At 39.8% G+C, this 12,716-nt stretch overlaps 1 protein-coding gene across 2 annotated transcripts in view; it reads left to right on the top strand.

Moving 5' to 3' along the window:
* Positions 1 to 12,105, top strand: part of LOC106173405 (uncharacterized) — a 65,353-nt gene extending 53,248 nt beyond the window's left edge. For both annotated transcript variants that reach the window (XM_086996213.1, XM_086996212.1), the window contains 4 exons: positions 3,804 to 3,989; positions 5,871 to 6,065; positions 6,274 to 6,912; positions 7,145 to 12,105. In XM_086996213.1, coding sequence (XP_086852339.1) covers positions 3,804 to 3,989; positions 5,871 to 6,065; positions 6,274 to 6,912; positions 7,145 to 7,528 — 1,404 coding nt within the window. In that variant the 3' untranslated portion in view covers positions 7,529 to 12,105. The remainder of the gene's footprint in view (positions 1 to 3,803; positions 3,990 to 5,870; positions 6,066 to 6,273; positions 6,913 to 7,144) is intronic.
* Positions 12,106 to 12,716: the final 611 nt, after the last annotated feature.

Here is a 12,716-nt window from a genome sequence, read left to right as displayed (position 1 = left end):
ACCAACAATACGTGCCATTTCAAGTCGTTATGTCTGGCCTGGACTCAAAAAAGACATTCGTAATTGGGTCAAATCTTGTCATGCTTGTCAAACAAGTAAAATTGGACGTCACACTAGAGCACCGTTAACCACCTTTGATCTACCAGATAGAAGATTTGGTGATATTCATGTTGATTTGGTTGGACCTCTTCCTCCTTCAGAAAATAACAAATATCTCCTGACAATTGTTGACAGGTTTACAAGGTGGCCAGAAGCTGTACCTTTACCGAATGCAGAAGCAGTTACTTGTGCCAAAGCTCTTTTATGCTCATGGATATCGAGGTTTGGTGTTCCAGACTCCATCACATCAGATCAAGGTAGACAATTTACAAGTGAACTTTGGCGTGAGCTGAACAAGGTGCTTGGCATTCAACCTAACACAACAACAGCCTATCATCCACAATCCAATGGCATGGTTGAAAGATTTCATCGCAGATTGAAAGAAGCCCTCAAAACACGTTTAGACAATGCAAGATGGATGGACCAATTACCAATTGTATTACTTGGTATCCGGTCAACATGGAAAGAGGACATTGATGCATCACCAGCACTTCTTACCTATGGTACAAATTTAAGAGTACCTGGTGACTTTATTCCGAGCACAACTGATGACAAATTTTTTCCTAACAATGAATTTGTACAAGAACTTCAACAAACAATGCAGAAATTAGCTCCTGCTCCTCCTTCTAGACATCGGCAGATTTGTACATATGTACCGGTTGACTTACAGCAAGCTGAACATGTATATGTAAGACATGATGCTCATCGAGGTACATTGATTAGACCATATGATGGTCCTTACCTTGTCATTTCACGTTCCGACAAATATTTTGATATTTTAAGGAATGGACAAACAATTCGTGTTTCAGTTGACAGACTTAAACCAGCTTATAGCAATCCGGTTTCAGTGCACAATCAGACAGTGAATCCACAAACAAAACCGGAGACATGTCTTTCGCCTTCTTTAATTAAAACACGTTCCGGTAGAATAATTAAAAAACCGGAAAGATTTTGAACAATTGATTTTATTAATTTAATTTTAGTAAATGTTTTCAATGTTCTGGGGGGAGGTATGTAGAACTTACATAATGGCTATGTGATAACATCTCAAACAATTATGGTGAAGTGTTGCATTGCAGTGGCTATGCAGTGGTAAACTAGCCAATCATATTTATTGGACTTGTAGCATTGGGTCATTTGCATAACTGGTACTATAATAAAGAGCTGCACAGGTAGTGCAGTAGTTAGTTATTGTTCACTTGTGTTAGAGTTACTTACTTCAGGTGTCCAGGTAGACTTCAGCAAATATTTTCATTTTGTAAAAATACCAAAATACTCAGTGCACCACACATGTTACTTATGATTGCCAAATGTTCAAAAAAGAAATGCAGGACTAAAATGCAGCCTGAGTTGGAAAAGTAGTCTAATTGGCTTCTTTTTCTGGAAGTTATACATTTTCAAAGTGTGAACTTGAACTCCCATGGGCCTGAAGCCTTATGCTTGTTACACATTTTACTTACATTGGTATTACCTGTTGAGCATAATTAAAATTTGATGTTGAATTTGCAGTTTAACATAATGTACTTTTGCATCAGAATTGACAGTAGCCTATTTTGTGCATAGTTATTTCCTGCTTTTTGTCTGTACATTTGACAGCTTTGCTGCCTTGTTTGTATTCCAAACGGTTTTCGAGTTACGCTATCAAAAAGTACATATTGGTGGTGAAAGCAAAATGTGCAGTACGGTATAGTCAGGTGGCTCAGTCCAATTTTTTTCCAGAATTGTGCAATAGATGATAAAAGCATGAAACTTTCCACGATGAATGACCATTGGGTGTTCATCTATTTTGGATCGGGGGGTTGACAAACGCCCAATGGTCATTCATCGGGAAAATTTCATGCTTTTATCATCTTTTGCACAATTCTGGATAAAATTTGGACTGAGCCGCCTGGCTACTTTTCACCATGAACTAAACTTTGCATATTTTGCTTCCCTTTTATCTCCAAAACTGGCAGAGATACGTCCATAGTTACTATTGAAGTTGAATGGGAAGTTATATACTGGCAATCTAAATGTGACCTTGAAATTGACCTTTGACCTACTTTTCACCATGAACTAACCTTTGCAAATTTTGATTCCCTTTTATCTCCAAAACTGGCAGAGATAGGTCCATAGTTACTATTGAACTTGAATGGGAAGTCATATACTGGCAATCTAAATGTGACCTTGAAATTGACCTTTGACCTACTTTTCACCATGAACTAACCTTTGCAAACTTGGCTTCCCTTTTATCTCCAAAACTGGCAGAGATAGGTCTAGTTACTATTGAACTTTAATAGGAAGTCATATACTGGCAATCCAAATGTGACCTTGAAATTGACCTTTGACCTACATTTCACCATGAACTAATCTTTGCAAATTTTGTTTCCCTTTTATCTCCAAAACTGGCAGAGATAGGTCCATAGTTACTATTGAACTTGAATGGGAAGTCATATACTGGCAATCTAAATGTGACCTTGAAATTGACCTTTGACCTACTTTTCACCATGAACTAACCTTTGCAAATTTTCTTTCCCTTTTATCTCCAAAACTGGCAGAGATAGGTCCATAGTTACTATTGAACTTGAATGGGAAGTCATATACTGGCTATCTAAATGTGACCTTGAAATTGACCTTTGACCTAATCTTCACCATGAACTAACCTTTGCAAATTTTGCTTCCCTTTTATCTCCAAAACTGGCAGAGATAGGTCCATAGTTACTATTGAAGTTGAGTAGGAAGTCATACACTGGCAATCTAAATGTGACCTTGAAATTGACCTTTGACCTTTTTTTCACCATGAACTGAACTTTCCAAATTTTGCTTCCCTTTTATCTCCAAAACTGTCAGAGATAGGTCCATAGTTACTATTGAACTTGAATAGAAAGTCATACACTGGCAATCTAAATGTGACTTTGAAATTGACCTTTGACCTACTTTTCACCATGAACTGAACTTTCCAAATTTTGCTTCCCTTTTATCTCCAAAACTGTCAGAGATAGGTCCATAGTCACTATTGAAATTGAATAGGAAGTCATATACTGGCAATCTAAATGTGACCTTGAAATTGACCTTTGACCTACTTTTCACCATGAACTAACCTTTGCAAATTTTGCTTCCCTTTTATCTCCAAAACTGGCAGAGATAGGTCCATAGTTACTATTGAACTTTGATAGGAAGTCATATACTGGCAATCCAAATGTGACCTTGAAATTGACCTTTGACCTACTTTTCACCATGAACTGAACTTTGCAAATTTTGCTGCCCTTTTATCTCCAAATCTGGCAGAGATAGGTCCAAAGTTACTATTGAAGTTGAATAGGAAGTCATTCACTAGCAATCTAAATGTGACCTTGAAATTGACCTTCAACCTACTTTTCACCATGAACTGAACTTTGCAAATTTTGCTTCCCTTTTATCTCCCAAACTGGCAGAGATAGGTCCAAAGTTACTTTTGAAGTTGAATAGGAAGTCATATACTGGCAATCTTACTGGGAAATTGACCTTTCACCTACCTTTTGAGGAACTTTTGATATATTTTTTTGCATATTTTGAAAATTCTTGATGATTGCATTTTTACAGCTTGTCAAGCAAAAGACTGGTGGCTGTGTCCCTTATTTTGTGTATGTGGGGGTCTATACGAATGCGCTTGCTCCAGCTGGTGGTACAATATTTGGAGGCGGTATCGCCTCTCTGATCCTCTAGTTATATATAATATTTTTAAGAACATCACAATGGAAGCTAAGGAATCTTCCCTAATGGAAATGCTAGTTCCAAAAAAGAACTTTGAAATCTTCACCTGTGGATACAGTGAGAGCACGTGTGAAGAAAGGGAGTCCTATGATGTCAGTCTTTCGTTGGGTGGGTTTGAGACTAAGTGGAACATGCATGAAGGCGATGATTATGAAAAGGTTAGTTTTTTGATAATTTATACTGTTCAAAATTATTGACATGAGATGGACACTAAAGACGAGTGTCTTTTTATCAAAAATAAATGTAATAGTAGAAAGCATTAAGATACCACAATCCTCCAAAAAGAAAAGTGAATTCTCATTATTATTGATATATGAAAACTACAAAACAGCATAAAAATATTTTAAGAAAAAATTGTGTGTCATTGCCTTTTCAATCCAAGGAGGCAAGTTGTCTAATATGTGTGCGATGTGTACCATTAAAATTGGCCAAGGCAGTGTTTCAATTGTACTCAGTATCACCTAGATAGTCCTATGGTGTTGTTGGACCCATTTGTAACCTATCCTGAAATTGTCATCTAAACCTTCCCATAACTTTCGGTTAAGTGTTGCAAACAGACATACAAACATAACTAACAGAGCCAGAAACAAAAACCTCCTTTGGCAGAAATGATAACAATAATTACACAGGCCTTCTTCACTGCCACACAGGATTATGAGATTTACTGATGTTCCACAGATATTACATTTCAAACACAATTCTACCAATATTCCAATATTCGTCACAGCAAAGACATCTTGTGGGTTTAGACGTACAGGGGGGAGACAAAATATTGCACCATTTTCACGAAAGTTAAACACAGCTAGGCAAGTTCAGTTTTCAATTAGTATTTTATTGAAAGCTGGCTGTGTCAAGTTAGTATATTTAGTACTGGTTTACAGACCAATGTTGTTACTGTGTCAGCATATATATTTGTATGACAGTCTGGAAGCAATGTGACCTCAATATGGCCACCATCATTCTGGAGATAGACTGATAAAGGTTCAGTAATCTTCTGGGTCCAGCTATAAAGTCATTCCAGATTATAAGTTTCTGGTAAAGGGGCATTTGAAGAAAATAGTTGTTTCCAGAATTTGTTTTTGAAAAGTGACACTAGTTTCTAGTTGCCAGGTTACATTTTGAAAAACAACACTAGCTTTTGGTGACCAGTTTTGTTTTAGACAACAATTAATGCTCCTTAACAACTCTGGGGCCGGTTTCACAAAGCAGTAGTTAGTTAGAACAACTAACTACTGAACTACCTCGCTAACGAGCAAACTTAGCGATTTTCGAGGGGTGTTTCACGAAGCAGTAGTTAACTTATCGCTAAGTTCAGTCGTAAAGTTCGGTCGCTAGTTCTCTCGTTACTCACCTTAGTCTCGAAACCGTCTGCCGGAAGTGGAACTCTTGCGTAAAAGTGTCACGAAAGCACTAACTCTCCAATTTTTGGTGGCTGGAAATGCATAAGAACATCTGCTTTGAGGTCGTCGTAAAGGATCTCCACCACCTTTTTGCCGCTCTTTTTGTCACAGCTAGGCGCAACCTCTCGTAAATTGCATCATCGTATGTATATTATAATAGATTCTGCCTTTCATGAAAACGTCATAGTCTACGTTGCCGTCTGGCGGTACGGATAGCAAGAAAGGTAGCCGCCATATTGGATACAAAGACGAACGACAGACAACGGTAACTAAGCAACCTTTTTATTTCACTCATTACGCATGCGTACGATGAAACTCTAAGAGTTAGCGACTGGTCTGACCAGTCGTTAAATATCCATGGTAACAACGAGACAATAACGAGCGAGAGAACTAGCGACTGCTTCGTGAAACGGCACTATAACTAGCGAGAGGCTAACTACCGATCGCTAACTAACTACTGCTTTGTGAAACCGGCCCCTGGGATGTTAGAAGAAAAGAAGTGCAAATACTGCAGAATAACTGTGAAATAATGAAGTAAAAAATCTGTCTGATAATAATTCACTCCTTGGACAAGTTTTTAGATTGCGAAAGCTGATGTTAAAAAGCAATTGTAGAGAAAAATTATTTGTTGTATTTTAGGTTATGAAGTATGTCAAATTGTTCAAAAGCTGCCCAGAATATATAACATATTCCCTGATCCCCGCGGCAGAAGTCAGAGGGCCGATTGATGTGTTTGTTTGCAAGATACATGTAAAACAGAAAGGAGAAGAGGACTGGGAGGAGGATATTAAAGTGATGGCATCCACTGAGTTTGACATCCGCTGGAGGTTACCAGTAAGTAATCTGAGATCTGCAAGAAAAAGTTGTGTTGTTCTTTCAGAAGTGATATAATCCTTTGAGTGAATTGAAAGGAAAATGGGTTTCATGTTAGTTTAATGGTCAAAAATGGTTTAGCATTGCATTTTTATCTTTCTCTCTGTTTTCTTTTTTCCTTTATTATTATTTTTAATCATTGGTTATGAACATCATAACTTTTATTCAGGATCAACTTCAACAGGTATCCGGCTCTGACCAGCCACAAAAGCAGCAAGTTGATGCCAAGTACCAAACAAATGCCAGTTCCATTCCTGTCTCCCCGCCATTACCCCCACAACATAACCCTATGTCTGCTGAGGGTGGAGACCAAGGTACTTCTGATGCTACTGGCCCTCACACCGTTAGAACAATGGAAGACCAAGGTCTAAACCAGACCCATGTGGACAATCGGTTCAAAAGCCTGTCTATGGCCTTAACCCAAGGGGTTGCTGGGGCTCTAGGACAGACCCTTCCCAATACAGGCAACACACATATAACTTTCAATGTTCAGCAGGTTATCAATTATAACCCAGAGAAGGAATCCATGGGGCAGATGGAAGATGTGACAACATTATTTCATAAACATATTCCTCCACATGTGAGAAAACGACTGAATGAGACACTTTCTCAAGATGATGTATGGAACCAAGTGAAGAAAATGCATGGAATTTCAGATGAAACACCACGCCCTCACGATATTGTATCTTCTTTGTTGTCTCAAGTTGAGGGTTCTATTGCATCTTTCATCAGTGTGTTGTCAAAGTTAAAGGGATGCCACACAGAAGGAGAACTAGACATTCCACAAGATTTGATTGATGAAGTCAAGGTAACTGACCATTTGGTCTCATGAAGTAATCAGCTTTTTGTGGAATTTGACACTTAAATAAACAGTATGATATGTTTTGGCTTCAGTGATTTTACACTATGTATACCTCTGAAATATCTGTACTCCTTGGCAAATTTATCTCTTCAAGATCTTCATAAAATATTATTATAACAAGGTTTGAACAAGCATCTATCCACACAAACTACTAACTCACTTTATATTTCTTTTCTAGAGTGGACTTAAGAGTGAAATGGAGTATAAGAAACTTAGACAGAATGGAATTCGCTTTGCTGAAGAAATTCATATTGACATTGGAAGAATTTTGAATTTCTTTTATCAATATGATATGATACCCGATGAGGAGATTACAGTGCTTAGAAATAGTGCCAGGGAAAATCCACATGATGCCTGTAGAAAGTTGTTTGAAAGACTAATTGCAAGCAGTCCTGAAAAACGACCCATCGAATGCTTGAAAGATGCCCTTAGACAATACCAACATTCCCATCTGGCAGATGAACTAGAAGTTAGCAGCCAGGATGTAGAGGATGAATTACAGAAACAGGAAATTGGAAGTGATCGGCCTTTTTGTGAAGAGCCGTTGGCGTTAGGAATTTAAGCTCCACCCATACCCTATTAGAGCACATTAAAACTACTTGTGTACAGTGTTTGACAGTATGTGTTAAGATTTTTTATCCTGTTTGGGTCACCGTGGACAAGGAACCTATGGTGTATATCCACCATATTACTTGCATGCTTTAGATATTGTCATCAGATAAATAAAGTGACCGCTGTTTTTAGTGATTTTGAGCAAACTTGCTGAAAATCTACAATGGGACATTCCATTATGCAATATAGATATTCCCCACATTTCATACTAAGAGCATTATTTGTGTTGTGATACTCATCTGTTCTTAAACAATTTAATGACACTGTAACGCGCGAGGTTTCCCTCATTGGCTGGTTGAGGGCATTCTCTGGCAAAATGACCTTCCTGTTGACAGTTGTAGCAGTTTACTCCCTTTGCCCTCCTGAATGGCTGCTTACCGAAGAATGAGACAGGCTTGGATCTTCTGAGGTCGGCAAGCTCTCTTCTTAAAGCATGGACTTCATCCTCCAGTCTTTTCACCTGGGTCTCGTCTTCTTCAGTCTTCTGTACTACCCGCAGTTGCCGTTTACCAGCCTCGCTCAGTCTTTCTGCATCCAGAAATGACTCCATGCCTGCTGCCACCGTCACTGCATCTTCCAGTCTTACAATGAGCCTGAAAAATACATGATTTCAATTCTTTGCTCACCACGGCTTCCTGGAAATGTACCCGGGCCAGGCGATCCTGTGACATCACATTCAACTCTGGATAGGCTAGGGCAGTGAGTCTTCGGATAGCTTGTCCCAATTCTCGCAGGCTCTCATTTGGTTTTCTTCGACGATGACACAGCTCTGCCACAAAGATTTCTGCTCCCTCTCCCGGACCAAACCTTCTCTGTAATAAGTCTACCAAATCTTTGTAGGACAGTCTTCCCCCCCCCCCCCCGGCTTGGGCATCACTTAGAATGGCTTGAGCTTCTCCCTTCAAACTGACTGCGAGAAATGCTGACTTCTCATAACTGCTCCAACCATTGATGATCGCACACCCTCAAAGTGCGCCAGGTAATCGGACCACGGACTGCTTCCATCGTAGCGGTCGGGAATTACGCTTGGCCTTCCTTTCTGGACTCCTGTGCTGCCTGGGAATACGTCTCTAGGTGGGAATGGAGAACTCACCAGTCTCTTTCTAGGTGATGGACCCGCTAACAAAGTATTACTCTCACGGTCTATCTCTGCGTGGCGGCCCTCGTGGTCTCGTAGATTCAGGATGACCTCACTCTCACTTGACTGGTCAAAGTTGTCTAGCTTAGCATTTTCCATTCTGACTTCTTGTGACAAGAGATATTAAAAAAAAATAATGATAATAATTATCATCCATTCATGACCAAGTAACCATAGCACATTTCGAAGGACAATCCCACCGCTGCCACCAATGTAACGCGCGAGGTCGCCGCGTCGGCGCACGACCCCGGACGCGACGTGGGAATATGATGTTGAAACAGGGAAAGTATATCCCGGTCCTTCGAAATTAACAACAAAGGCATATGGTTACAGTTCAAATATTATTATTATACACCAATTTGCTTTCAATAAAAGAGATATTTCAAGAGATATATACAAGGCCTAAAGCCATAGAGTTTGTAATAAAATCGAGCAACGTTTTTCATGGTATGGTAGCGTAGCGCAAATCAGCATCTTTCTTCATGGTAGAAACGACGACCGTTGAACGCGGCGGCGTCATCTAGGGGATGGCGACGATATCTTACGCCTGGGGACGGCATAACGACGACCATTGAACGCGGCGGCGTCATCTAGGGGATGGCGACGATATCGTACGCCTGGGGACGGCATAACGACGACCGTTGAACGCGGCGACGTCATCTAGGGGATGGCGACGATATCGTACGCCTGGGGACGGCATAACGACGACCGTTGAACGCGGCGGCGTCATCTAGGGGATGGCGACGATATCTTCATGGTGGGCGTCTGTTCAGTTTCTCAGCATTCCGGCTGTTATTCGCAATGGCAGAGGAGCTCGGTACGCATCACACGGCCGCAGCCGCGGGAACGGAACCTGAATGGGATTCACAGACTGTACCCTCGGTCTGTGAACCTGGTTCGACGACTCGACTCTGAAGTGGACACGGCGACACTCTCCACCAGCAAAATCTCACGGGTACGGTTCATGCACACAACAACTCAGTCCTGGCACTTTTTCCACCCACGGGCGGCGAGATCGTAGGGGAACGCTGAGGCCTTCAGTTCAATCAGTGAACATCTTGGCGGCAGTAAACCCCGCGGACCCGGAACCTGTGACTGTTAGCTCTGAAAGAGCAAGGTTAATCTTCCGTGGCGCATTTCCTGCATTATCTACGCCCTGGACCCGTCTGTCCCATGGGAAGTTCCCAGTCTCGCCTCGGCGGGAGCGGAGGTTTCCTAGGGGAGCACCGTGATCGAGGGTAAGGACGTCCTTCACCATTACTGTCTCTTTTCGCTTTCCGGTAGCTGCATGCAAAGGGACACGTCCGGCGGACCGAACTAAAACAAAATAAGAACATAACACTGCCCCGATCATACACGGGGGAACACTGCGCACTCGGGCTGGCATTTTCCCTTCAGCTCCGAGCTGTCGACGGCGCCTCCTACATGACGTCTTGGACCCGATCAGCCTTTCACCCAAAATCGTCCATGCCGCAGCGGCTTCCTTGGCCAGGATCCTAAACATCTGCAACCAAGGGATCCCATGATCTGACAGCCACCACTTGTCCTCCGGAGCGCGTCACGGTGAATGCAGTTACAGGATTGCGTTAAGAAACTCGCTAAAAACTAACGGTGCATGTAGCTGACATAACTGTCAGCCAAAATACTACAAAAAAAAAAATAGACTAATCTTCGAAAAGAAAATTCTTCACAATTTTTCCCGACTACGTCGGGTAGCCCGAGGGCTACCCGCAGCCCGTTTCACTCACTTTTTGTCTCTCTCTTGTGCTTTATGACTGTCACTCAAAGATACTTTCTTTCTTCCCCGCTTCAACTCGAAGAACTTGAAAGACGCCGCTAACGATCAGCTGAGCGGCTATTTATAGCGACCGTGACGTCATGACCGCAGGTCGCGCGGTCACACTTTCTGACGGCACGTCGACACGGTTGGAACGTCAGTGTTGATTCTTTCCCGTACAGCGGTACAAATCTAACGTTTCTTTCTTTGTTTTAAATCATGGGGTATTTGGCATCTTTTCGTCTTTAAACGGCTCTAGAACGGCAACTAAAGTTGGACTGGTAAATTTTTGTCGGCATTGGTGTAGAGCTATTGGAGCCCCGTTCGTTACAACACGTTTAGATGTGTCCTCAGAGAAGTATCTGCTGCTGTTTACCATCATCAGAGCCAGTGTAAACATTCCAGTACTTGTAAATATTTAGCTGACAATAATGACATATATTAATCAAGACAGTCTAGTAGTTGTAAAGTACTTGTATATATTTAGCTGACAATAATGACATATATTAATCAAGACAGTCTAGTAGTTGTAAAGTTCTTGTATATATTTAGCTGACAATAATATCATACATTAATCAAGACAGTCTAGTAGTTGTAAAGTACTTGTATATATTTAGCTGACAATAATGACATATATTAATCAAGACAGTCTAGTAGTTGTAAAGTACTTGTATATATTTAGCTGACAATAATGACATATATTAATCAAGACAGTCTAGTAGTTGTAAAGTTCTTGTATATATTTAGCTGACAATAATATCATACATTAATCAAGACAGTCTAGTAGTTGTAAAGTACTTGTATATATTTAGCTGACAATAATGACATATATTAATCAAGACAGTCTAGTAGTTGTAAAGTACTTGTATATATTTAGCTGAAAATAATGATATATATTAACCAAGACAATCTAGAAGTTGTAAAGTACTTTCAAATATTTAGCTGAAAATAATGTCATATACTTAATTAAGACAATCTAGTAGTGATATATATATATATATATATATAAAATTGAAAACACTAACAATACTTAATTGAGACACTATAGTTCTTGTAAATATTGAATGGAAAATATTCAAAATAATTAAGACGCCCTAGCACTTTTATAGTAGTTGTAAATATTGAATCGAAAGTACTAACAATACTTAATTAAGACACTTTAGTAATTGTAAAATACTTGTAAATATTGAATTGAAATTACAGACAATGCTTGATTAAAACAGTGCTCTCGTACTTGTTAAGTAGTTGTAAAAATTGACTTGAAAATACTGACAATATGAAATTAAGACAGTCTAATACTTGTAAATATTGATTTGAAAATACTGACAGTACTTAAGTAATTGTAGAATACCTGTAAATACATAACTGAAAATACTGATAATACTTAATTGAGAGCCTCTAGTAAATATTTAGCTGAAAATTCCAACAAAAATAAGACACTCCTGTAAAGTACTTGTAAAGTACCAGTAAATATTGGATCAAAAATACTGACAACATAGTTAAATATATATACCTCTCTAAATAACTGATTTAATGTGGGTACATAAATAATCACCTTAACATTCATATCTTGTGACATTTGTGTTTATTTCAATATATAAATTACACACCAGTGTATGTCTTGTTTTCCTTTTTATGGACAGACTCTGTCTGGACATTCACTCCTCAGCCGCATCTGCTTTTGTCTATAGTGCTGTCCTATGCTGTACTTTCTTCATTAACTCACAACATCAAATATCTTCATGAATATACGTGCAAGCCAAAGTCCCTACAGAATTTAATGCAGATGGAATTTAACCACAGTGAAAAGACGATAGGTTGACACTGTCCATGATTAAGACAGTGCTCTAGTACTAGATAGTACTTGTTAAGTAGTTGTAAATAACCATTTTGGTAAAAATTCATCACAGAAAACACTATGGGAACAGCCCTCTGATTCACAACACATAACAGTTTAAAGTTTGCATTTTAACATTGAGATATCAGGCTTGCTCAGTGACTGTGTACATGTGCTGCCACTTACTGGTGACCAATTGTACCAGCATGGCACAAGAGGCAGAGGTACTGGTCAGCTGTATGTACCATGGGTAGGGTGTACAGACAGCTATGGTCACATCTTCATTGCTGACTGTTATAACCCCAGGATAGTGGCACTGAGTCCACAGGGACAGTTTATCAGATACATTAATTGTCACTAAGGATGATGATAAACTGGTGTATCCT

Source organism: Lingula anatina, chromosome 9, assembly GCF_051362555.1.
Source record: "Lingula anatina isolate TDL-2025a chromosome 9, LinAna3.0, whole genome shotgun sequence".
In the NCBI taxonomy this organism is placed as follows: domain Eukaryota; kingdom Metazoa; phylum Brachiopoda; class Lingulata; order Lingulida; family Lingulidae; genus Lingula; species Lingula anatina.
Note: the sequence above shows the minus strand (reverse complement) of the source record. Positions and strands in the feature narration are given on the sequence as shown.